This window comes from Hippocampus bargibanti, linkage group LG09, assembly GCF_051943395.1.
Source record: "Hippocampus bargibanti isolate YZ-2025 linkage group LG09, ASM5194339v1, whole genome shotgun sequence".
NCBI lineage: Eukaryota > Metazoa > Chordata > Actinopteri > Syngnathiformes > Syngnathidae > Hippocampus > Hippocampus bargibanti.
In genome coordinates, this window is record NC_142742.1 from 8158726 (window position 1) to 8186204 (window position 27479).

The 27479-nt window shown below is 40.1% G+C and overlaps 1 protein-coding gene across 1 annotated transcript in view; it reads left to right on the forward strand.

Annotated features, from left to right (window-relative positions):
* arid1b (AT-rich interaction domain 1B) overlaps positions 1–27479 on the forward strand; it is a 229321-nt gene that overhangs the window by 165780 nt on the left and 36062 nt on the right. Inside the window, exons 6-8 of the mRNA XM_089003853.1 lie at positions 4405–4491; positions 13537–13665; positions 23137–23458. Of these exons, the coding sequence (XP_088859979.1) occupies positions 4405–4491; positions 13537–13665; positions 23137–23458 (538 nt within the window). The remainder of the gene's footprint in view (positions 1–4404; positions 4492–13536; positions 13666–23136; positions 23459–27479) is intronic.

Consider the following 27479-nt stretch of genomic DNA (forward strand, 5'->3'; position numbering starts at 1 on the left):
ATATCACCTTCATTGACCTTACAAAGGCATTTGACACAGTTAACCGTGACATTCTCTGGACCATACTGCAGAAATTTGGCATCCCCTCCAAATTTCTCGGCATCCTAAAACAGTTCCACAGCGGCATGCAAGCAACTGTACTTGTTGGTGGCCAGCAATCTTCCCCGTTCCCTGTGGAAGTCGGGGTGAAGCAGGGCTGTGTACTGGCCCCTGCTATATTCAACCTGTTCCTGATGGCAGCTACGCTCCTCTTCCATAAGTCCATCCAGGAAGGTGGCGGCGTAGAAATCCAATTCCGCCTGGATGGTAACCTGTTTAACATCAGACGCCTACAGGCCAAGACCAAGACCCTGATCAGCGGCATCCACGAGCTACAGTATGCAGATGATTGTGCTCTGCTGGCCCACAGCCCAGCTGCCATGCAAAATGCCCTTGATACCATGTCCTCCGTCTACCGATCACTCGGTCTCGTGATCAATGTAACCAAAACGGAGGTCATGGCAAAAGAGAGTTCTCCAACCCCAGCGTTCACCCTCAGTGGCACACCCCTCAAGGTTGTCCAACAATTCAGCTACCTCGGCAGCATTCTAACACCCTCCTGTCTAATTGATGATGACGTCCAGGCCCGCATCCATCAAGCCTCCAAAGCTTTTGGCAGATTGCGTACTCGTGTGTTCGAAAACAACCACTTAAGAACTCCAACAAAAGTCGCAGTCTACCAAGCAGTGTGTGTGTCCACGCTGCTATATGGCGCAGAAGCCTGGACCATCTATCGACGCCATGTGAGACGCCTTGATGCATTCCACATCAGGTGCCTCCAACGAATCCTTGGCATCACCTGGCAGGATCGTGTTCCACACACCGACATCCTTCAACGCACTGCCTCCACCAGTATCGAGGCCATACTGGCAAAGAGGCAACTTCGGTGGGTTGGACATGTCATCCGGATGCCTAGCTGCCGCTTGCCTCGACAGGTGCTTTATGGACAACTCTTGTCAGCGAAGAGGAAGCCTGGTGGTCCTAAGCTGCGATACAAAGACCAGCTTAAACAGACTCTAAAGAACTGCAACATCAAGCCCAGCGATCTGGAGTCTGCTGCAGCGAACAGGCCACTGTGGCGCTCCTTATGCCACGAAGGGGTGACACAACTTGAAGACAAGCGCACCCAGAGGAGGATCGTGCGGCACGAGCAAAGACACCTTTGTGCTGCTTCAGTACCGTCTCGCCAGCCCGGTCCTGGCCTCACATGTCCTGAATGTGGCAGGATTTGTGGCTCCAGAATCGGGCTTCATAGTCACCTACAGTGGCATCGCCGCCAGCGCCAATAACCACTGTCCAATACCCCACAAAGCAATGGAAGCGACGTCATCCTCGACTTCGATGGACTGCCAAGAGATAGTATCACTAGCCACGAGTGATAAGTAAATACTGGCGAGAGCTAGCACACTGTATCCATAGCGAGCTGCATAAGCAAATATATTGTTATGTTGATTTAATAGTGGTTTTGTCAACCCACAATGGCTGAAGGAGGGGAAGAAATGGATTTGATTGCAGATATACTGTGAAACCCATTTTCCAAACGGACTTTTCAAGAATAGGTGGACATCATTAAGAAGCTAGCAAAAATAGCGCTAATATTGCAATTTTATGATATTATCATGAATCCACACGTCCGTAGTACAAATTCAAACACTTTAAGTGTTTCTTCAAGTCACAAGTTATTTCCTGGCCAGATTTAGCACTACTGAAGGCCTAGGAGTGACATCCACAGCCCACCACTGTGACTTCCTATGTGCACGCAATAAATGATGTAAGGCCGCAAAAGGAAAGGTGTTTGCTTATTAAAGCAGTCGCTCGTTTTACTGAGATTCTAGAATAAAGATAAAAAAAACTTGCAATACGAGATGTGAAGTGTCCCTGCGATGCTGCAGCTGTGCTTGATAACTAACTTTTGATGAATTGTTGTCATCCGATACACGTTGTGGCACGTAGATAACACTTCCACCGTTATCTGAGGGCTGCTTCAACGATCGCACACGGATGTGTTCCCTCCTGCCACGTGTTGACAGACTAACTAATCAAATATTCCCTGTTTGAAACAGTGCGGCTGGATTCTACCCATATGCGAAGGAGGCTTTCTCGTGTGTGCATGCGTGTGTGAGATCCTTTTTTTGGCCCTTTCCCAATGCCTTTGCTCACTTCCGTGTTTCTGTGTACTCACAAGTGTTTATTTACATGTATTGTTGCAATTACTTATATGACTTTTATGACGTGTGTGTGTGTGTGTGTGTGTGTGTGTGTGTGTGTGTGTGTGTGTGTGTGTGTGTGTGTGTGCGTGTGTGTGTGTGTGTGTGTGTGTGTGTGTGTGTGTGTGTGTGTGTGTGTGTGTGTGTGTGTGTGTGTGTGTGTGTGTGTGTGTGCGCGTGTGTGTTTGTGAGTCGGCAGCCTGGTGAAATGAAATGTTGTTTAGGCAGTTTTATGCGAAGCAATTATGTTGACTTTAATTGGGTTTGTTAATGGGGGAGCGTGCAACCTCCATTCATGTCGTTTGGCAACTACAACTCATGCACACAGAGGCGCATGTGTAAATAAATAAACAAACAAAGAAATACATAAATAGCTAAATAAATAAACAAACAGATGAATACATAGACAGATACATTAATTAATTGATTGATTAATTAATTGGAAAATAAAAAATAACAGGTAAATAAATAAACAGATGAATAAATATATCCATAAATAAATAGGCAAATAAATGAACTAGCAAATAAATAATGAAATACATAAATAGGTAAGTAAATGAAAAAATAAATAAACAGATGGATAAATAAATACACGAATAAATAGGTAAATAAATAAACAGATGAATACATTAATTAATTAAAAAATAAAAAATAAACAGGTAAATAAATAAACAGATGAATAAATATATCCATAAATAAATAGGCAAATAAATAAACAATCAAATCAATAATTAAATACATAAATAGGTAAACAAATCAAAAACTAAATAAACAGATGAATAAATAAATACATACAAAATAAATAGGTAAATAAATATAAAAAAGCATGTAAATAAACACAAATAAATAAATAAACAAACAAATAAATACATAGATAAATAGATAAAGGATGCATGGCTTGAGGAGCCCACGATGAGAAGAAAGGAGCGTCAGCACAGAGCGTATGTGGATCTGCCGCGGCTTGGAATTGAAGCGGATTTACGTGAGACAGGAGATTTTATACTGAAGCATCATTTGTGTTGAAAGCACACTTTTTTCATACAAGTTTACTCTTCCATAAGAAATAGTAGTTTGAAAAACAGACAGAATATAGTACAATGTATGTGGATCTGTCGCAGCTTGGAGTTGAAGCGGATTCATGTGGGACAGGAGATGTGAGACAGTCTCTTTTCGTCAAATGATGCTACAGCTTTGTGTTTGCTTTCAGCATTTAGCTTGTAGCAGACGTGCATATTCCGCCATGACAGCCCTGATCCATTGGTGAAAAGGACGCTTTAGTTCTCTCCTCTTTCAGCTAAAGCTGCTTCACATAACAAAGAGGGTGAAGAAAGTGCTTAAGATTGAATGACTGTGTCGTTGTGTTGTCATATTATTTTGTTATTTTGTTATCTTGTTCTTTTGACTTCAAGATGGCGCCGCACGAGTGGCTGCCTTTCGAGCAGCTCCTGGATTTTGTTTTTCTACTTCTTCCTTTCCTTTTCCTTCCATCACTTTGCTGCTGTGAAATGTAAATTTCTCCACTGCGACACTAATAAAAGCTAATCCAATCCAAATAAACCAATAAATAAATACATGAATAAATAAATTAATATTGTCAGACAGATTTCCACTGCATACCACCTTGTCCACCAAAATTATTTTGCCACTGGATTTGCAGCTCAAATCATTTTTGCACTGCACTGGGATTTAAACAGTGAATTATACACATCATCAACAGCCATTATGAAGTGGGCAGAGGGAGGAGTGCTCACTGTTTGAAGGCCCAAATTCAAAGATAAAAGGTTAAATTTGCTGCTCTCTCTCCTTGCTGCAAGCTAAATCAATCCACTACGCTTCTTGGCTGCCATTGTCCTAATCAGACTCTCAACTTCTTATTGGATTTCAATGCAGCCCACAGACATGAGCACGAGCATCGAATCGATGATCCTCAAATGGCTCCGCTTTCCTACAGGGGGAAGTTTCTCATGTTTTCACGCTCACACAAAGAGCCGGCGCAGGAAAGGGAAAAGGGCACGTCCTCTGGAAGTGCATTTGTCCGATAATTGATCATTAATGCACAGACCCTGACGTCTCTTCATTTTATTTCTTCATTTGGCAACTTAGACGATACCCAGTTGGATTTCTGCATGTTGATATTCTGACTTTTGTCTTCTTGAAGGCTCCACTTCAAACCCGCAGAGCTCTGGGAATGGATCGGATGGATCCCGCCCACCAGTCACCCGCTCGCCTATGGCTCAAGAGCGCGGTATGTACACATTATACTAAACTTGAGAAAAGTACAGCCTGGAGGCCACACCTGGCTTTCCCGGAGACAGTGAAGTTAAATATGCGGTCGGTGCTATTATTTTAATGATCGCACAACATTAGGCCAAGCAAATGTAATGCTACTGTATCCTTTAGCGTCTTTATATAAGGGTCTTCCAAGTATAATGCGCACCTTCAATGAATGGCATGTTTTCTTATATAAGGTGTGCCGCAGTATAAGGCCCATAGAAGACAAGTTACAATAGAGGGCACATGATGCATCCGTTAGATGTAGCTATGCTAAAGGGAATACAATACAATTTCTATAGAGCTTTCACAACCGCTGCAGCTATACCAAAGCACTTTGCAGAACATTTACGGTATTTTCCGTCGTACTAGCCGCACCAGAGTGCAAGGTGCACCCCAAATGCATGGTGTATTGTCAATTTTTTCCATATATAAGGTGCATCTTAGTATAAGGTGAACCTTCAATGAATGAAAAAGGTTTTCCAAATATAATATATCAAAATATAAAAGATTTCCATATATAAGGCACACCACATTAGGCGCTATAAGGCACACCACACTAGGCGCTACAGTAGAGGCTGGGGTTACTCACTACTTTCTAGTCTACAAGTGTAAATGGAGTCAGCAGCTGCTGACAGGAGTTGCAAGACCTGTTGTGGGTCGATTTTACTTCACATATAAGGCACACCTGTATATAAGGGACAAGCTTATTTTTTGAAGAAAAAATGAAGGCTTTTCAGTGCGCCTTACACACTAGAAAACATGTTAATACAACGTCCAAGAAATCCAAATATTCATCCATAAAGAAGGTGCATCGGATTATAAGGCACACTGATGTCTGAAGTGAATCCTTTTTAGATACACTTTATAGTGTGGAAAATACGGTATTTGGCCATCCTGATCTGGACAGCTAATATGAATTGGCAGTCAGTGCCAAGATTTTGGACATGTAAAGATATAATTTTAATGACTGGCTCATTATTTTGTTTCACATTTATATACCTAACCTGTCGCACCATATACCGTATTTTCCATTGGAAAAGGCGCACTGAAAAGCCTTGATTTTCTTCATGAGATGACCCTGTTTCTTCCCAAACGCGCATGACAATTTTGTGATGTGTCCGCCGAGGCGGATGAGCGTCGGCGCTCGAGCGGTTGGGATCACCGCGACGCAAACGGCGCGTCAGGCTCACGGTCGGCGCCGCCGCCTCTTTGAGACAGTCCGTTCTGCTTCGCGGCGAGGTGGCGGGTTGGGCGAGTCGGCGTTGCGAACGGCTCCTGGGTCGGGCCGCACGTCGGTGTGGGGTACGGCCGTGGAGAGGTCAACCGGTAGAGCCTTTTTGCTTCGGTGTCCGCCTGAGTCTGAGTGTGTGTTGGGTGACCTCTTCTGGCTTCTCCGTTAGCAGGGACAGCGATTTTTCAACAGCGCGTGTGCGTGGGAAGCCATGCGTATTTGGGTCAGCCAAACGACACAGTAATAAAATCGATAATACTAAATCTAAAATGATAAAAATGACACTAAAAGTTATAAGAATTTATAATTGAACTGTAAGCAGTTTGGTATATAATAGTATTCAATAGAAAACGTTCTTTAAAAACATTTTGACATCGTACACTATCCTGTCGTATAAACCTCGCGTCGGCCACTTTGAATGCATCTCAATTTACAACCATTTGACTTACGACCGGTTTGTCGGAATGGAACCTGATCATAAGTCGCATGTTACCTATATTTGGAAAACTTTCATGTATTTCTATATGATATTCGTAAAACCTTTGTCAGTCGTAGAAAGGTGCGCCTTATAGTTCGGTGCGCCTTATATATGGAAAAAGTTTGAAAATACACCATTCATTGGGAGTGCGCCTTATTCTCCGATGCACCTTATACACTGGAAAATAGGGTACTTTGTCTGTAGCATTTTATTGAACCATCCTTTGTAAACATGGCTTATCCTATAAAAGCATCAATAGGTTACTGGGCTTACGACACTCTGAACTGGTCCCCAGTTAATCGCAGGGCACATATCGCAACAAACAAAAATTCATACATGTGTCATCATCAGTCAGACAGACGGAGGGGGGTGCTCATGTAGAAGGTTATTTCCAAATCCAGTTGCAGATATAATGTTGGTCTCCAATGCCTCTAAACCAGGGGTGTCAAAGTCATTTTTTGCCGCGGCCACATTGTAGTTATGGTTTCCTCTCGAGCGCCGTTATGAATTTAGGGAACCCATTAGAATGTTTAAATCCCTTCAAATATTACATATAGAGCACACAGCAAATTAATGAATAACTCGTTTTCAAATCTGAAGTCAAGAATAATGACTTTTATTGTGGTTGACATCCAAAAATATGAAATTTTCGCTCAGATTTTAGTAATCATCATGGAATTTAACAAGTTTGATTCGCTTTCGCGGGCCGAACAAAAATGATGTGGCGGGCCGGATTTGGTCCGCGGGCCTTGACTTTGACACCTGTGCTCTAAACTCTCCCTATTGTCTAAATAAAATACAATGCTGGTTAAAAGTGAGTTTGTGTGTGTGTGTCTGTGTGTGTGTGTGTGTGTGTGTGTGTGTGTGTGTGTGTGTGTGTGTGTGTGTGTGTGTGTGTGCGTGTGTGTGTGCGTGTGTGTGTGTGTGTGTGTGTGTGTGTGTGTGTGCGTGTGTGCGTGTGTGCGTGTGTGTGTGTGTGTGTGTGTGTGTGCGTGCGTGCGTGCGTGCGTGCGTGTGTGTGTGTGTAATTTTCTCAAGCACACACACACACACACACACAAACAACTCTCCCACCCAAATACACCCACTTTGCTCAAGTGCTCGCCTCCCTTAAGAGCCTCACTCATCTCTTCATTTCGATAAATATGCTGAACGTCCCTTCCCACTTTTTCCCATGTATACTTTGCCGGCTTCCTCCTTTGTTCACTCTGCCAGGATGAGGGAGAGCTTTGTGTGTGCATGTGCGTGTCTTTGTGTTCATACCGGGGGAGTGAACCGAGCAGAAAGACAGAAATCCTTGAATGTGTTATTTGCTTTTAGCGCTTTCGACACATTGTTCTTCTCCTTCGTCTATTTTCCAGGCAATTTACAGTTTGGTATTACATGCTCTTTTTTTCCCCTCCTCCACATCTCCTCGCCCAACATCCTCTCATCCTAATGGAAGCAAAACATTACAATAATGTCCTCGCTCCTTAAACCCAACACTCGCAGCCTCAGCACTTTCAGGCCCCAATCGCTGCTCTTTTCCTCCCACACACTTTTTTTCCCCAACTGTTGTGACCGATGCGTTAGGTACACACGCGGCACAGTCTAATGTAATCCAAGACTTTATGCCTTTCCAAAGAAAATGTAAATGTTGTAAAGTTTCTGCTGTCACTGTTGAAATTCATTATATTTTGCCCCATTCGTGGCCTTTGGTATAATCGCCTAGATACTAATCTGACAACATTGGCCATATCATATTTTCTGGTGTATATGGTGCACCAGAGTATAAACCGCACCGCCAATGAATGGTGTTTTCAAACTTTTTCCATATATAAGGCGCACCGCAGTATAAGTTGCACCCCAAATGAATGGTGTGTTTTCAAACTTTGTCCATATATAAGGTGCACCAGAGTATAAGGTGCACCTTCAACGAATGACAAAAGTTTTCCAAATAGCATATAGAAATATAAAATAGAATATTCACAAAAACTCAGTCTAGCATTAGCAACTCAAACAAGCCCAACACAACTACCATATTTTCCGGTGTATAAGGCGCATCTTCAATGAATGGTGTATTCTCAAATGTTTCCATACATAAGGCGCGCTGGTGTATAAGGCACACCCCAAATGAATGGTGTATTCTCAAACGTTTTCCATATATAAGGTGCGCTGGTGTATAAGGCGCACCCCAAATGAATGGTGTACTGTATTCTCAAACGTTTTCCATATATAAGACGCACCAGAGTAGAAGGAGCACCTTCAATGAATGACAAAAGTTTTCCAAATATAATAAAATATTTCTAACAATCAGTCTAGCATTACCAACTCAAACAAGCCTGACACGACTACCATATTTTCTGGTTTATGAGACCCACATGAGTATAAGTCGCATCCCCAAAGAATGGTGTATTGTCAAACTTTTTTCCATACATAAGGTGCACCAGAGTATAAAACGCACCCCAAAAGAATTGGATTGAATTGGATTGGATTTGCCTTTATTAGTCTCGCAGTGGAAAATTTTACATTTCACAGCAGCAAAGTGATGAAAGGAATGAAAGTAGAAAAACAAATTACATGAGCTGCTGGAAAGGCAGCCACTCTCGGGGCGCCGTCTTGAAGTCAAAAGAACAAAAAAAACTAAATAACAAATAATATGACAACACAAATACGCATAGACTCATTCCTTCTTAAGCACTTTCTGTACCCTCTTTGTTACTTGAAAGAGGAGATGATCAAAGCATATTTTCATCAGTGGATCAGGGACATCATGGTGGAATGTGCACTTCGACTACAAGCTAAATAGTCTATTTTCAAACATTTTCCATTTATAAGGCGCATCGGTGTATAAAGCGCACCCCCAATCACTGGTGTATTTTCAAACGTTTTCCATGTCTAAGGTTCACCGGAGTATAAGGCACATCCCAAATGAATGGTGTATTTTCTAACATTTTCCATATATAAGGCGCATTAAAGCATTATTCTCATTAATTGAATGAAAAAAAAAGTTCCAAATATATACAAATATTTCAAATATACAGCACGCCACATTATAAGGCGCTACAGTAGACTCTGGTGTTATGCACAACTTCTTCTACAGGGGGAAACGGAGTTGGTGGCTGCTGATAGTAGTTGCGAGACCTGGTGCGTCTCAATATTACGCCACATATAAGGCGCACCTGCGTATATCTTTTGAAGAAATCAAGGCTTTTGGGTGCGCCTTATACATCGGAAAATACGGTAATATAAGGAAAACTGAAACAGCTTGATCAATTTTATTCTCACAACAACAAAAAATGCCATAATTAGCAAATTAATACCACTTGAAATGTTGATGAAAAACATTCATTGTACTTCCTTCTTGAGTCACGGCTTTCGTTTGGGGAGCACACCAATTGTGGTGGTGTGCACTTTCACCAGCAGCAAATCCCCCCCCCCCCAAAAAAAAAAAAAAAAAAAAACAAAACATGGCAAAGAGTTGCCCCCGGACTCTTTTGCAACAATATTGTTGCTTATCAACGTTTACATTCAAGTTTACTAAATAATCTCTTTCCACATGCGTCATGTGACACGCAGACACACACACTTTATCCCCTTTCAAGGGCAATTCAACCACCTTTCCCCATTTCACTTGAAACAGGAGACCTTTCTGTGGGTTTAAAAAAAATGGTGGCTTGAGATCCCAGACGAGGATTGCTCCCAAATGTCAATTTGAATGGTCGAGGCGAGTTTTAGCCTGAGAGGCTTTGAGACACCTATAGACAGAGCGGCTTAGAATAATGAAGTAGCCATGGACAAATCAGCATCTTATTCTCTACACGCAGAGCGCTTTGCCCACTTACAGAGCAATGTTTCAAGCCACCATCCGCAGGAGGTGAGGGGATTCATACAGTTTTTTTTTCTTCGTAATACCCGATCCCAATGTCTTGGGCAGGGAGATTCAATACAAATTCATGTCAGATGTCACAAGAAAAATGTTGATCAAGCGACAGGACACCCGATTTGGACATACTTGCTCAGACAATTCAAGTTTAAGCTGCTAAAACGTATCTAACTACAGTGATTCCTCGGTTTACGAACGCTTTAGCTTACGAACATTAAATTTCGGAGAATATAATCTTCGCATACGAACTAGTTTTCGGGAAACACACAGAGCGCCACAATGACTGGCAGACTAGTTTTCGGCGGAAGAACACCATACCACACGGTCGAACAGCGCCACTGTGGCTGGCAGACTAGTTTTCCACGCCCACTTTCTTTCAGTGCACTCAGTGCAGATGTGTTTTGTTATCAAGTGGATAATGTTGCTTTTTTCAAACCGAGAATAACCCCACCACAGGCTAGTGTTAAGGCGAAGAGTACACAAAAAAAATTACGGTCGAGCAGAAGAAGGAGACTTCACGTCCCAGGACCAGGATGCTAAGTCGACCATTGCTACGTGTGGCAAAGGGTGTTTCTGTGTTGTCTAAGCAACGGTCTCAGGCAATAGTAGTGGTTGAAAAACTTCTGTTGATTTGGATTAATGAAAAGCAGGAATGTACTCTCTCCTTACAAAACAGCAACTCCCTCCTCCCACTCCATTCCATCAAGCCATCAACAACCATCACAAAGGTAAATAAAACAACTTTATTATACTGTAGTTTATTTAATTACAATACAATAGCACGTTTATTATACATAAAATAAGGTGTATTTTGTGTAGTTTTAAGGCTTATTTAGTAGAAAATTATGTTTTATGGGGACCTCTAAACTGATTATTCTCATTTTTAATGGTTTCTTATGGGAAATAAATGTTTGGCAGATGAACTTTTCGCCTTACACACACACCAATTAAGTTCGTAAGCCCTTGAAGACCTGACCCATCAAAGAATAGCCAGAAAATTCTGTTTTTGGGATCTGAAATGTTAATTAACTCATCAAAATACACAACTTTTTTTTTATTCTATGATGTTGTTTATGATTTTTTTTGTATCACATGTGATACAATGGGCACTTTTGGCAACTTTTTTTCTGCAACTTGACAGACATCAAAGTCATATAGAAAGCCCCTTTGTGGCTCCAGCAACCCCTGCTACCCTAGTGAGGATAAAGCGGTCCAGAAAATGATGAATTATTGTGGAAATACTCAGAATGGCGTTGAAGGTGGCATTTCAGTGATTAATTAGATGAATTAAGTCATCAAAGTAGTGTGTGTTTGTATTTTACTAAGCATTTTGTAGATTAATTGTGAAATGTCAATTTGAGGGAAATCTTATTTTAATCCTGACGAATCAAATTTGATGCAGATATTTTAACACAATATAATTGTAATATAAAGAATTGGTTACTTAATAAATATGCATTCTTTCAAAGAAGAAAACACTTATCTTTAAAAATAACTTATTAGTTTGGTACTAATATGTCACATGTTTTTTCCTGAAAAACACAAAAGCATGATACGCTGGCAGCAACCATGTTGGAAATGACCAAAACAAAAATTGAGCTGCCTATAGCAGAATACATTTATCAGATTACATACAAATGAAATAATAATAATATTCATCTATTCTTTCAGAAACCCCCAAATCAAATATGATACAAATGGCATTATAGGCTTAACTTCCGAGTGATACACACACATGAATGATGGTTACAAATGTCACGACGATGACTCCCTCCAGACCGGCAAGGTCGGTGCAAGCATGGAATGATTAATACCAGCAAAGTGAAACTGAATCGAGATGAGCAAACAAAAGAACCAGCTTCCGCACCGCGCGAAGCATGCCCACGCAGCGCCGCAAAAACATGCAGAACGTCACCTCGCCGAATGTAAACAAAGCCGTCGCAGTCACAAGAGAGTTGAGAACAAAACCGCAGCTGTGAGATATTCGGTCGCGGGTTCCCGGTGACGGAAAAATAGCCAAAAGAAAGAACAACTCAGCTCCAGAGGGAAAAGTGGAAGCCATTGGCGTGCGAGCTAATGCACAAAAAGGTTCTGGGAGACTGTCTTCTGGGTGACGGGGGCCTTTAGATATGCCCTGGGTAATCCTGGTGGGGGTCACTAATGACGTTTGTTGCAATGCATTCTCAAGCTCCGAGTGCGCAAAGGGATTTTCCAGGCTTTAAACACGGCCCCTGGTGGCCCTGGGGTGACCTCATAGAACAGGAAGTTATCATCTTTTCATTATTTTATTTAATGTTTTTATTTGTTTTTTTTGTATTTTATATTTTGTATTTTTTTAGTATTTTTTATTTAGGTGTTTTTTAATTTTGTACATTGTAATTTGCATTTTTGGGGGTATTTTGTATTTTATATTTTGTATTTTTTGTTTTATATTTTATATTTTAATTTTTTTAATTTTTATATTAATCATTATTATTTTTTATTCTATATTTTTTATTTTTTCTTATTTGTTTTTTGTGTTTTGTGTTTTGTTTTTTTATTGTATATGTTGTAATTTGTATTTTTGGTGTATTTTATTTTTTATATTTTGTGTTTTTTATGTTTTGTATTTTAAATTTTTAATTTTAAATTCCAAAAATACAAATTACAATATAGAAAATAAAACAAAAACCAAAATACACAAAAAATACAAAATAAAAACAAATACACAATATGAAATAAATAAATTAATAAAATGTAAAATTTAAAATTTAAAAAATATATATAAAATTTTAATTGTAATTTTAATTTTAATTTTACATTTTATTAATTTATTTATTTCATATTTTGTATTTGTTTTTATTTTGTATTTTTTGTGTATTTTGGTTTTTGTTTTATTTTCTATATTGTAATTTGTATTTTTTGTGTATTTTGTATTTTATATTTTGTTTGTTTGTGTTTTATATTTTGATTTTTAATTTCTTATTTAATTAATTAATTGATTCATGTATGTATTTTTTCATTTATTTATTTATTCATTTACAGTAAAGTCTCGTTATATCGATATCGGATATATCGATAGTCCCGGTTATATCGATACTATTTCTATGCACGCACTGAGAAAATTACACGCAAACAGGGTCTAATATATCGATAGTCCCGGTTATATCGATATTTTTTCGGACTCCCTTGAATATCGATATAACGGGACTTTACTGTATTTGTTTATTCATTCATATGTTTAGGGTTTTTTTAGAGAGCGAGAGAGAGAGAGAGAGAGAGAGAGAGAGAGAGAGAGAGAGAGAGAGAGAGAGAGAGAGAGAGAGAGAGAGAGAGAGAGAGAGAGAGAGATTGAGGAACAAGTGGGGTTTCTTATTTTTGCACCCAAAAAAATGATGAGATTGTAATTAGAACACTTTTACTCTTTAGTATTATTGAGTTTTCATTTCCGTGTGAATTTCAGTGTTCACGTCCAACATCCCGAGAAACCAAGTCGGCTCTCCGTTCCCTTTGTATCCCGGAATGGGTCCCTACTCCCAAAGTGGCCCCACAGGACCTTACGGACCTCAAGAAAACCAGTACGGACACCAAGGTTAGGAAAATGAAAACTGAATGTGCACGCCAGAAAATGTTGTTAAATATCAAGTCCTTGGAGAATATTCTAATTGCATAAAACAACTTGTTTTCCATGATGAGGTTTTTGTTTGAGATCGGAATCGTAATGAAAAACACTTTTTGCGCTATGATGCCTTGTGTCTTTCATATAAGGTCGCGGAGGATTTTGCCTCTTGATGAGCAAATCACATTTTATTTTCCATTTTCTTTTCCGTTTTTTTTGTTTTTGTTTTTTTTTTAATTGGCCCTTAGTTGGCAGTCACCCTGGGCCTTGGCTTCAGTGTCATTGCTTTCAAAGAGGAGCGTGCTAATGAGGAACATAAAAGGATTGATTTTGAAAGACATCCATCCTCTTTTCGTCTCCCTCTCGCACACACACACACAAAAACACAAAGTCACAGCTTGTCTTATCTGGTAAGTTTTAAAGTGTGACTCTCTATGGGTGTGACTCTCAAAATATTAATGAGACATTTGAACTTCAGACTAACCTCTTCCACCTCCACATGCAAAAATGGTGAGGTAAGTCTAGAATGGCAATGATTTCATCAAGGTTTATCTGCGGTATCGTGAAATATTAGCCCATGTCATCAGATGGTCTCTTTTAACATTAGCTTCAAAGAAAGCGTGACATTGTCTGATCGGTATGTGACTGTTCCTTATTCTTTTGGGTTTAATCTTTTGGAGCAGGTGTGCTCATACTTTTTCAGCATACGAGCTACTTCCAAAAACTACCAAGACAAAAATGCAAAACATCATTATTTTCAAATGTTTTAAGGATTCTTTGTATGTACAATGTATGTTGATGTACCTTGCATAACTGAATAAGCCAATATTGCACAACACACATAATAACTACATATACATCAAATAATAAATAACTATTAACATTTTTTTTGTAATTACCTGAGTTTACTTTCATGACTTGCACTGAATTGAATCAGCCAGGGATGCATAGTCCGGACAGTAGCTGCTGACAGCCAGCCTCAAGCACATTTCCAAATAAATGTTCATCATACATGGTGGAACCGTATTTGGACTTAATGATCTTCACGTAGGAAAAGGCTGACTCACATAAATAAGTGGAGCCGAATAATGCAGTCAAGGAGGTAGCACATTTCCTCAAGTTGGGGTACTTTTCCTGTGTGAGTAAGTTACAGAACTGTCCAAGTCTCTGAACAAAGAGTCAGCTGCTTCAACGAATGCTTCTTTTACGATCTCTCTGTCTTGGAAGGACTTATTGTTTTTAATGATGGCGTGACTCACCCGGAAAGATGCTTCGGTGGCGACTTTCGCTTTTGAAGTATGTTGAGTGAAAAATGACTTTCTGTCCGGACAACTGGGATTTTAGTTCCTCCACCGTTCTCTTTCTTAGCTGGCTTTTCGGCGTGAAGTCAATGTCATATGCACCATATGTTTTAGCAAGGGCTTAAAATCTGAGGTAATTCGCTGACTAGCTTGTAAATTTTGCTGTGTTTAGGGCCGTTTACGCATGCACGGCGGCCTAACGGTAAAAATTCAGTTGTCATCTGAATGGTTGCCCTGTATGTCAATCAAGTGACGGGACGTTTGATAGGCTGACAAATGTTTTTTTTACTGTCACGCGGCGATCGACCAGTACTACCTCCGCGATCGACCAGTAGATCGCGATCGACGTAATGAGCACCCCTGCTTTGGAGTGTATTTAAATACATCGATTACATTTGAATCGTGCTACTTTTTAATTGTTTTCATGATGGGTAATTGCGTTCGACATAACAAAATGTTCTGATTGACTTAAGATGTAAAGGTTCAATCGCTTGACTTTTATACAAGATGCACAAGTTTGGTTCCTACTCTGTGACAGTAGAGTATTTTCCGGTGGAAAGGCGCGCAAATGGACGTCAAAGCTGATTTTGGAAAGAAAGTATTGATGTGTTAAGTGGGTTGCCAAGAATCAACAACCGCAGCACTGACCTGAAAATGTTCAGGGGTTGAACATTTTTACACTCTCTAATTCACGTCCCTCTAAAAGAGTTCTTCTACCCTCTACGGTTTCATAAATAAATCTAAACCTCAGCTTTAGTGGTCTTGATTTTCATCTTCGACCTTCAGATACCTTTTACACGTATAAAAAGGGCGTGCGAGGTTTGAGGGTTCCATCCATATCTTGGTAATATGGTTCCATCACCAATTGGGGAATTCAAATGGAATTCCAGGACATAGCCAGAACCCAAACTATCATTTGAGTTCTGAGAGGACAGCTGTTGGTCATTTTTCTTTCGAGGTCTGACAGCTCCATCTGTTTCCCTTCCCCTTCCCTCGTGGACTGACAAATTAGCAAGCCATTATCTAACACAGAAAGGTTCTCCAAGTTCCTGAACTCTGTTCTTTGCTTTTCTTGGCAACATCCTGGATCGTATCAGGGATACCCAAACATTGACCTGATTGTGGTGCGCACTCGTAAGGTTAGATCAACGATACCTGCCACTGATGGTTGATCATTCACCAACAAATACCGAACACTTTTCAAATGATAGAAGTTCACTTGTTCAAATCCCATGACAGCACGCGGTATAATGATATGCGTGGATACGGGAGGTTATGTTGTTGATATTACTCCCCGGTCCCAACAGTTGTTCCGCATTGTTCTGAGCCAACACAGACTGACAGGGGAGGAGGATGTCATAGCATTACAGGAAACAATTCAAAATCCTTCTGGGTTCTGTTCTTTATTCCATCCATTGCTTCATTTCCTTCACGCATCATGCAATCCCACCCACCTCAAACAACCACCACCCATCGCAGCAATTTATCCTTGAGGGGTTGAGCACTCTGTTGCTAATGACCATGCAGGCAGCACGTTCGAAAACACAATACCTTGTAAAACCTGCAGTTTCTAAATTCTGACACACACACACACATACATACACACACGTTTTCATGATTTCTGGGGACCAGTTTTCGGACATGCACACACACAATTATGCATTTTCATGTTTTCTGGGGACCCCTTTTCATTCATGCACACACACATATATATATATATATATATATATCACCCACCATATATATATAGTATCCGTGCTGTTCCCAGCACTGCGCTTTTCTATATATGTTGTTCCCGGGATCTGTTATATCGATATGGGGGTCACTGCCCCAAGTGCTCCGACCACCACATATATGTATATGTATATATGTATGTATGTATGTATGTATATAGATAGATAGATAGATAGATAGATAGATAGATAGATAGATAGATAGATAGATAGATAGATAGATAGATAGAGTTACCAGCACAACTTTAGTTTGCTGATGAAGCTCTTTGGATGAGGAGCGAAATGTCCGACACCTTTAAAGGAGAGGAAACTTTTTCATCAATGACTGAGAGCCTCCACAGATGTTTCAATGGAATGTTGCAAAATCCCATTTTTATGACCCTAACACACCTAAATCTGTATGCAAATTAGAACATGCTCTCTATCTCTCACCCATAGTACTAAAATATATTCAATATTTTCGACAAATACATCTGTGCCATTCATTGACGATCTTTCATTATCCAACCAACACCTGAAATGGGTTGTTATGTTGGGAGGAATCTCTAGCACGCAGTCATGTAATCATATTTCTAATCTATGTTGATAGAGCTCTCAAATCAGAAAAGTGTATTGTTCACCATTACATATTTCTCCATCATAGCCAGGGAATGGGACCAGGGACAGAGGTTTAAGGGGGGGGGGGGTATCCTGGGGGCCGTTGATGAGTGTTTCGGCTCTTAGACATGCCCAGTCCTTCCTGCTGAGGGAGAAATAGACAGTAATCTGTTTGGTCACACTTGAGCCCTCCCAGGCGACTCGCAAGATTAAGACCAGCGCTGAATATAGTGTCCGACCGAGGCGTGACTTTGCTGGGAATTTCCATGTAATTGTGAACGAAGAAGCATGAGCACTCTGTCTTCTTCTCCATGCTATATATACCATCAAGAGTCTCCAAAGGCAGCAAGCTCACAATGAGCCACATGGACAGGAAAGAGGACCAAAAATTACAGACCACGGAACAAAGGGTAGTAAATCACACACCTGTATGGTAATACAAGTATGTGATTGACTACCTTTGGTTGAACTCATATAGTGTAACAGTTCACATAGCAAGTGAAAACGAACCAATTCCCCACTCAATACTCTATTTCTTCTGACCCAATGTCACCTAGGATTAGGTTTGCCAGTTCACACGTGACACTTATAATAGATGGATGGATTGTAGATTCGATGGCATTGACCAAAGTGGTCCCAGTCCAGAAAAAGATTAGATTAAATTAGATTAGATTACATTAGATTTAGCCTTCATAAATCTCACACTGGAGAAATTTACATTTCACTGTCGCAAAGTAATGAAAGGAAGACACAAGTAAAATAAGTAGAAAAACAAAATACGAATGCTGCTGTTAAATCAACCACTGTCAAGGCACCATCTTGAAATCAAAAGAACAAAAATAACACAATGACAACACAAAGATGCAGACAGTCATTCAATCCGAAGAAGTGGAGAGAATCAACGTATCCTTTTCACCAATGGATCAGGGACGTCATGGTGAGATGTGCACGTCTGCTACAAGCTAAATGTTGAAAGCAAACACAAAGCTGTAGCCACCATTGACAAAAAGAGATGGCCTTGCATCTCCTGTCCCGAGTAATCCTCTTCAATTCCAAGCTGCGACTCACAGTTCCATATATGCTGACACTCCTTTCTTCTCATCGTCGGCTCCTCAACCTATCCAGCTGCACACTGTCCAACAGCACCGACCATTACACCGGACAAAGCGGGGTTGTGAAAATGCTGCCAATTACAGGCACAAAAAAACACAATCGCCCCAGAGCTGTCCAGCCATGACAGTCAAATGGCATCAACAATCCTCCCAATCAAGTCAAAGTCAAAGTCAGCTTTATTGTCAAATATGCTAATATGCATGACATACAGCACAGATGAAAAGGCGCAACCGCTCAGCAGAATCTCGTCCTTGATGAATGTCGTGGCCAAAAATGCTGAAAAACAATTCATATCCGGTCCACACGACAACACAAAAAAAGCAAGGCTCGTGGGAGCACTTGCCAACGGCTGCCTACACCGGCGCCATCTTGAACTTCTTTTTCAAGCAATAGCTGGCCTGCAATTTCATTCTCAGTCAGTGCGGTGTCCGTCCTTGAAGATGATGTCTTGGAAAAATGGCAATTGTTCGGATGGTGAGTGATTCCTCTTGGAATCAAGTAAGACGCTAAAGAAAGTTTAGCAGGAACGGCTGCTTCGTCTTTCTTTTCGTCTACCGACCCGACATCGTCCACGCTAATTTAAATGGTGCTACATCAGGGCAGCACTCTATTTAATGACATTTTCTTTTCTTTCTTTTTATTCATTCCCACCATAAAGCTTCACTAAGAGATTTGGTTTCAATTCACCTTGAAATAAAGACTTATGAAAAAAATTCAGACACCATAACTCACTTTTTAGCCTCACTGAAATAAGAAAAGATTATAGATTATCCAAATTAGACTTAGTCCTCTTGAAGTTCCATAGTTCTTGAAGTTCTGCAGTTTATGTCTGGTCTTGGCAGTCCGGAAGCCTAAAATGGCTTGACCTGGGGCTGAACAGCTGTCAACAGAGCGCCATGAGAGGTTCTTGACTGGGGCCTCATTCGTCTTCAGCAAACTGTCCACCCAGGCTGATAGGAAAGACATCCAAGGGCTCCATTCCCAGAATAACCCGCAATGTTGGGAGTTGCTTGATGATGAGAAAATATGTCTGTCATTGCTGCAAAGTCTCAGACATGGTAATCACACGTTATGTCTGCAGCATTTTGGGGCTGAAGACAGAACTGCTATGACGTTCGGATTCTCCATTCGGTCAAGAACATTTTATTTTTACTGGTCATTTTCCCCATGGCGGATCCAGGAAATATAGCTGAGTCAAGTGAACACGAGAGGTCGATGAAAAGTTTTCTTCGGTCGTCATCTGTACTTCTTTCAAGGTGCTGGACGTTTCGCTCCTCATCTGAAAAGCTTCGTCAGCGAACTAAAATTGTACTGGTAGCTCTGGCCCTATACATATCCCTCATGTTCAGAGGTGGCGGTGCCAGATCTCTGCAAAAGATAGGCTGCCAAATGAAAACCAAAGTAATGTCATTTATTCTATATGTTGTAAAAATGAAGATTGTAAAGAGCAATACATTGGGGAAACAAAACAAATGCTCAAAAAATACTTTATCAATATCGCAGGGATAATGCTAGTGAGCCTCAATCGGCAGTACATCTGTACCTAAAAGCTAGCAACCACTCATTTGACAACAGTGAGGTCCAAATTTTAGCTAAAGAAAATAAATGGTTTGAAAGAGGAGTAAAAGAAGCAATTTTTGTAAAACAGCAAAACCCTTCACTAAATCGCCATGATGGTTTGAGGTTCAATTTGGATCGTGCTTACAACAGACTTCTTAAATCGTTACCATGTAGGCTTAGTCATGCTGACTAGGTGATACCAGAGCAAATGGGGCAATCAGGACCAGTCATAGAACATAATAAAATAGGACAAAAGAAGTAATCAGATTAGCTTCAGAGAATAGTCCTCTGCTCCCCACAACTTTAGAGTGTGGACCTATCAAAGCAAAGGTCTGGCACTGCCACCTCTGTCCATTATGGACATATATTGTGCCACAGCTACCAGCAAAATTTTAGTCCGCTGACAAAGCTTTTCAGATGAGGACCGAGACGTCCGACACCTTCAAAGAAGTACAGATGACGGCTGAAGAAACAGGTGTCAGCTTACCAGCTCAGCAAAACCTGCTCAAAAATAATTTGGTTCTTCACCCCTCCACTCCAATCATGGATTTTGTGACAATGTCTGGACAAATTCGAGCACAGCTGTTCGCTTTGAGCGAGAACCCATTTATTTTGATCCTTTGGAGGACAGACATTTGACCCTTGTCTGCAGTACTCTCGCTCCTATATGCTTGTTTCACTTGCAAGGATCAAAGAGAACCCATTTCCATTTTCAGAAACATTTTGTAAAATACCGTACAGACGCTCCCCAACTTACAAACGAGATACATTCCAAACGGTCGTTCGTAAGGTGAATTTGTTCTTAAGTTGCTTCAGTGCTATACTTTGTATGGAATGTATGTTTAAGCCTTATTTAAGTATATTTCAGGGGTATATAAGTATGTTTAAGGCTTGTAAAAGTAACCTGTATTGGTTTATACTGAACATTTAATAAAATATAGACTCTATAAACATCTGTGTATTCACAACTGGACAGAAAACTACATATGATACAAGAAAAATGTTCAAGTACCATTGTTCGTAACTCGAATGACCGCAAGTAGCGGAGTGTCTGTATTGTCATTTGGAAAGCCTTCAAGTTTTAAAGGGACTTGATCCTCTTTTCCAGACATATTCTCAGAGGATTAAGCAGGGCGGCCATGCTAAAGTAACAATATTAAATCAAAATGAATATCCGCCGTCACATCAGAAGATGTTCATTTTATACTTTTCATGAGATTTGTCCCAGGCTGAAATATTCTGGTAGAAAAAAATCTAGTAGCTACAGGGCAGCGTGTAATGTTGTATGCGTGTGCGAGCGTGCATTCATAGCCCGCCTGTGTGTGTATGTGTATGTTGTGTACTGCGCTTACTGTGTTTTAGTGAGACTGAATGTACGTACACATTGTCTTTGACAGCTTGGTGATTTTCTGTCATCTCTCATTGCAGCAAGTGCAAGAGTGAAACCGGGCTTTTAGAGCCAAAATGGAGGGGGGTTTAAGTGCGCCTTAGGAAAGCCTCTGGCTTGGCAGGCATGCAGCACACCAGGGTAGCAAGAAAGCATTTACTGCAGATTAAAGCTTGTCTCAAGTGTTTCGCAAAGTCAGCCTTAAGCTTGGCAATCGTTCCCTAGGCGAACCAGTAACCTGCTGCGAGGAAGAATGTCACCAAACCGACATCCCGCAAATCATTTCTGGCCTCCAGTGTTGGTCCTGAATCGGAGTTCGGCTCACTTTTTTATATTTTTCATTTTACACTCATGGTTTTTTGCACCTTATACACCGTATTTTACGGTGTATAAGGTGCACCAGAGTATAAGGCGCACCCCCAGTGAATGGTGTATTTTCAACCTTTTTCCATATATAAGGCACACCAAACTATGCGGCGCACCTCCGGACAAGTTGTGTCCATAATTTGTAAAATCAGTTCAAATGACTTCTACTAAGCGCACTTTACAAACATTCCACCGCATATAACTATATTTTATGTTTTAAGACTCGCGCTGAATATTCAAGAAGTCTTGTTTTCAAGCTGATGACGATGCCTGACGTGACGTCACGTCAGGAATGCCCCTGACCGAGAAAGCGACACACAATGCATTTTGGGTACTTCGTTTGGTCTGAAAACATCGTGTTGATCCGTGTTGATGGCGAAATTAGAAGGTAAACACAGACATAACGCGATGGTGAATCGTTGTTTGTTGCACCAGGACTACTACAGTAAAGTCTCGTTATATCGATATTCTCGGGAGTCGGAAAAAATATCGATATAACCGGACTATCGATATATCCGATCCTGCGCCATGTAAATTTTCTCCTTGCGTTCATAGAAATAGTATCGTAATAAGCAATACTATCGATATAACAGATATCGATATAACGAAACTTTACTGTATTTGATATTAGTTGACACAAATTCCCAGCAGACAAATCAGCCCATTTCAAACTGAGTTTGTGCGCCATCTTGTGCATTTTCTGAGAGTTACATTGGACTTCAGACGGCTCGAATTGATACGGAAGGACTTCTTTAATCAATTGCAAACATTTATGCTTTCCTCTTCAAAACTATTTGAATCATGTTCATAACTGGATGAGTAACAATATGTAACAATGTGTAACAATGAGTAATATAAATATTCCAAATCCAATTTAACAACATGAGGCGCACCGAAAAGTATTTAATCTTCCTAAAAGCCGACAGTGTGCCCGATAATACGATGGGCCTTATATTTGGTGTCACGGTCTCTTTATATTTCCTATTAAGATCTTTCCTTGTTCGTGTTCCTGTGCCATCTACTGGTGATGATTAGTCAGATCCAATTGTAATTAACCAATTAGCATAACTCCATCTCGTGGATGCATAACAACAGCAACTATTGTAGCTTCGATTCCATGCGCCTTATAATGTGGTGCGCCCTGGATATGAAAACACTTCATTGGCTGCCGCTGCTCACCCGCAGAAAAAATATCATGTGACTGTAAAGTGTCGTCAAGAGTTTTGAAAGGCGCTTATAAATGAAATTTATTATTATTATTATTATTATTATTATTATTGTTGTTGTTGTTGTTATTATTCATTGAATTATAATACAAAGTGCCTTCTTTTGCAGCAAATGAATAATGCCCATGTGTCACCTGACCACTGCATTCTCTCCATTTTAGGGAACTACCCTCGGTCCTCCAACTATTGTGGTACTACAAGCGCGAACTACAGCGTCCCCGGCCCCGGCATGAACAACAATTTGGCCATGAACGCAAACAGCCACGGCGCCGGTCAACCCATCCTCGGAGGACGTAATCATGGACCAGGAAATTACAACAGAGCGTATCCAACGATGGCACCCAGTTCCCCAAGCATGCCTCAGTCCACAGGACCAGGAATGGGCCCTCCAGCTTCAGGCACTTCGAACCGTAAGACGCAGGAGGCAGCGGCGGCGGCAACGACGGCAACCGGGCCAGGATCAATCAATGCAATGCACAGCAGGTACATGCAAACAGACATTATCATAATGGTCCTAAAAGTGATAGTGTCAAAGAAAGCAAAACGCTTGATGGTGTGTCTTCAACTGATAGGTTGACGACTGAAGAGTGATGTAAAAGCAATATGCTGACCTCCCTGGAAAATTCCACTTCCCCTAGATAGGAATAATGTGCAAAAATGTGTCCACTCCAGTGCCAGGGTTTCTTGTCATTGTCACTTGAATTCTAGGACCCACAGAAAACAGTGATACCTCGGATTACAAAATGTGGACTTGTTTCAACTTTGATAGTTCAAAGGCAGAGTGTAGACTGCAAGGTTAAAATTCCCATCAGTCAGACTCCACAAATAACCCGCACTAGCCATCAGTTCAACTTCAAATGAAAAGACAAGCAAGGCAACCAGCTATTAATGATGTTTCAAGTGTGTCTGCTTGCATCTGTTGCTGTTGCAATATCACAACTTCCAATATGTACAACCCAGAGCTCCTTGAGACACTTTATGCAAAAAGCTATCCATTCCATCAAGCCATCTACGACCATCACAAATGTAAATAAAACCTTTAATTATAATACCATAGCACATTTATTATACATAAAATAAGGTATATTTTGTGTATTTTTAAGGCTTAGAAAATTAAAAAGTACAAAATTATGTTTTATGGGGACCTGGGAATGGATTATTCTCATTTTAATGGTTTCCTATGGGAAATTAATTTTTGGGATACACGCTTTTCGCCTTACACACTCTGTCTGGGAACCAATTAAGTTCGTAAACCAAGGAGGTGTCACTGTTTTGAGTTTTAGGACTACATAAACATTCAATACAGCGTAAGAAACCTTAGACTCTCTTCTTTCATCAGAGTTAATTCTTAAATTATTGGGGTCTCGAGTTATATGAGCTTGAAATGAGGGTGGCTGTCCCAAATACAAAGCAATACATACATATTATTTTATATGGCGCTTGAACAACAGCTGAAGCTGGAACAAAGCACTATCATGGAAAATAGGAAAATGCTGCCCCCTCTGATAAGGAAAAAACATTGACAGAGGCCATGGCCAGCGGTTTATTGACACCCAAACAAGAAAAGAACAAAACTTTGCCAAGCAGAATTTTTCGCCAGAATTTTGCATTTTTCGCACAACGATTAGAAATGTAAAAGTTGGCGGGGTTTTTTTCTTGCTTATTTTTGCATATTAGTTTAAAAAAACTAAATTCATATATTTCTCAAAATGTTAAGGCCAAAATATTCCATGAAAACAAAAACAGAACATTTAAAGGACAACTGACGTCTCCAGACAAGTTGTGTCCATAATTTGTAAAATGGCTTCAAATGACTTCTACTGAGCGTATTTTAAAAATATTCCACCGCATATAGCTATATTTTACATTTTAAGACTTGCGCTGAATATTCAGGAAGTCTTGTTTTTGAGTTGGTGACGAGTCCGTACGTGACGTCACCGAAGGAACGCCCCCTGACCGAAAAAAAAAAGACACATTGTAGCAGTCCTTCCATCACGTCAATGTATTTTGCTGTATTGTTTGGTCTGAAAACCTTGTGTTGCACCCAAAAGCCGCCAGAAGAGGGCGTCCAAACTCCATATAAGGAATTTATCAGCCTGTGGAAACGGATGTGGCCATTTTGTGCCTCTTTTCTGGTGATCGTTTCTCCCCAATGTTGCCTCAAAATGGCATGGAATGAATTCTTTAATCGATTGCAAACATGTATGCTTTCCTCTTCAGAACTATTTGAATCATGTTCATAACTGGATGTGTAACAAGAAAGCATATTCTCTGAATCTGAAGCCATTGTTTTCATTCTCAAGCAATGCAAGACGTCTTGGCGTGACGTCACAAACTGGGGGCGGGACTTTCTGAAAATGCCCAATTCGCAGCTCATTTTTTTAGCAGATTTTGGACACTTTAAGTCATTTTTATTGGTGTTTTGCATTTGAATAAAAATATCAGACTGCGTGTTTTGGGTATTTTAGATGCTATAAAACGTTTTTCTGATGTCAGTTAAGAAACAAAAAAGTGACGTCGGTTGTCCTTTTAAGGAAGATTGGTTATCACTGAAAAATAGGTTTATTAGTATATTGTGTTAAACTCTAATAATACCCTGGACTATTTTTGAGTTCAGCAAAATGCATATTATACTATTCTGCAATTTCTATTTTACCGTTTGACATTAAAAAATGAAAATTATAGCGAAATACCATTTTTAATGTATTTCATTGGAGATGTGCTTTATAATCCGGTGCGCTTTATGTATGGAAAAAGTTTTGAAATACACCATTCATTGGGGGTGCACTTTAATAATCTGGTGCACTTTATAGTGCGGAAAATTCGGTAATACCTAATGACACATTGCAGATATGAAGTGCAACTAGCATGATTGGATGATTAACTCATTCACTGCCATTCCCGAATTTTTTGGGGGATTGAAAATATGACATGGAGCGCCATTCCCTAATTGGTTGGGGTTTTGTTTTTTCTTCTGGGGTTTGGGGGTGCCGATAAAGATCTCTGGTCAGACCTCTGGCAATGTTTTTTTTCCGTTCCACGAGGGGCAGCTTTTGCATATTTGTACTCCCGCCCCCATTTCAAGCTCATATAACTCCAGATTCATATAATTTGGGAATTAACTCTGATTTTCCGATGAAAGGAGAGTCTAAGGTTTTTTACGCTGCATTGAATGTTGATGTTGTCCTAAAACTCAATATTCTGCGGGTCTTGGAATTTGAGTGAGAAATGACAAAAACCCTGGCACTGGAGTGGACATATTTTTGCACATCGTCTGGCAGTGAATGAGTTTATAAGTGCAATAATCATGCGGTCATTGGAACATCATTACGTAATTATCTTTTACTTTATGTTCAAGCATTAGTAATTACGTCAATTCCCTTCAAGTGGTGACTGTGAGCAAAAGAGTTCATTCACAGGGGTGAAACACTTAGATGAGCCATTTTTCAACTATGCCTATTGTCACCAAACCAGTCAAAGGTGTGACATTTTGATAACAGGCATTGTACACCAAGTGGCATTTTCACGCAGACAGACAAACTATGGCTTGCGTGAAGCCTTGAATGCTGCACTGTCGAGACATAAAAATGGGAGGACACCGCAGGTGAGACGATGAAAACACAAGAGGCGGAGGAGCCGCCAAGCAACTTCACACGAATGCAAAGCACTTTGATGCCGTAACAGTATACGAGTTTTGGGATGTTCTTTTTTTTCTATCAGGGGGGTGAATATATTCAGTGTATGCAATGGCGGGGCCGCTGAGGGATCCTTGGTGTGGGGGTTTGAACTCCTACTGAACCTTGTCAGGGGAACTTGTACAAACATGGCCGGCCACCTTGGGAAAAGAAGGAAAAGGTGTCCGCGTTTTTTTCCAGTTGGTTTTGTTTAAAAAAAAAGTGCAAGAGCAGTTTAGCCTATCAAAGGTAAATTGACATTTGTTGAGCATGTATTGCACATTTGGGAAATTGTGTTGTTTTGTTTTATAAATAAAGGAATACACAATAATATTCAATAAATGAATACATAGACAAATAAATGGACGTAAAAAGACAAACAACGAAATGAACAAATAAATAAATATACAAATAAATTCAATAAATAGACAAACAAGAAGACAAACAAACAAACAATAAATACATAAATAAATAAATAGCCAATTAAACAAATTAACAAATAAATAGAACAAACAAAAATAAATACATGAATACACCAAAAATAAATAAATAAATATACACATAGACAAACAAACAAAGAATTGAACAAATAAAAACACAAATACATACATGCATACATACATGCATACATACGTATGTACGTACGTACGCACGTACGTACGTACGTACGTACATACATACATACATACATACATACATACATACATACATACATACATACATACATACATACATACATACATACATACATACACGCACGCACGCACACACACACACACACACATACGTACATACATACATGCATGCATACATAAATAAATAAATAAATA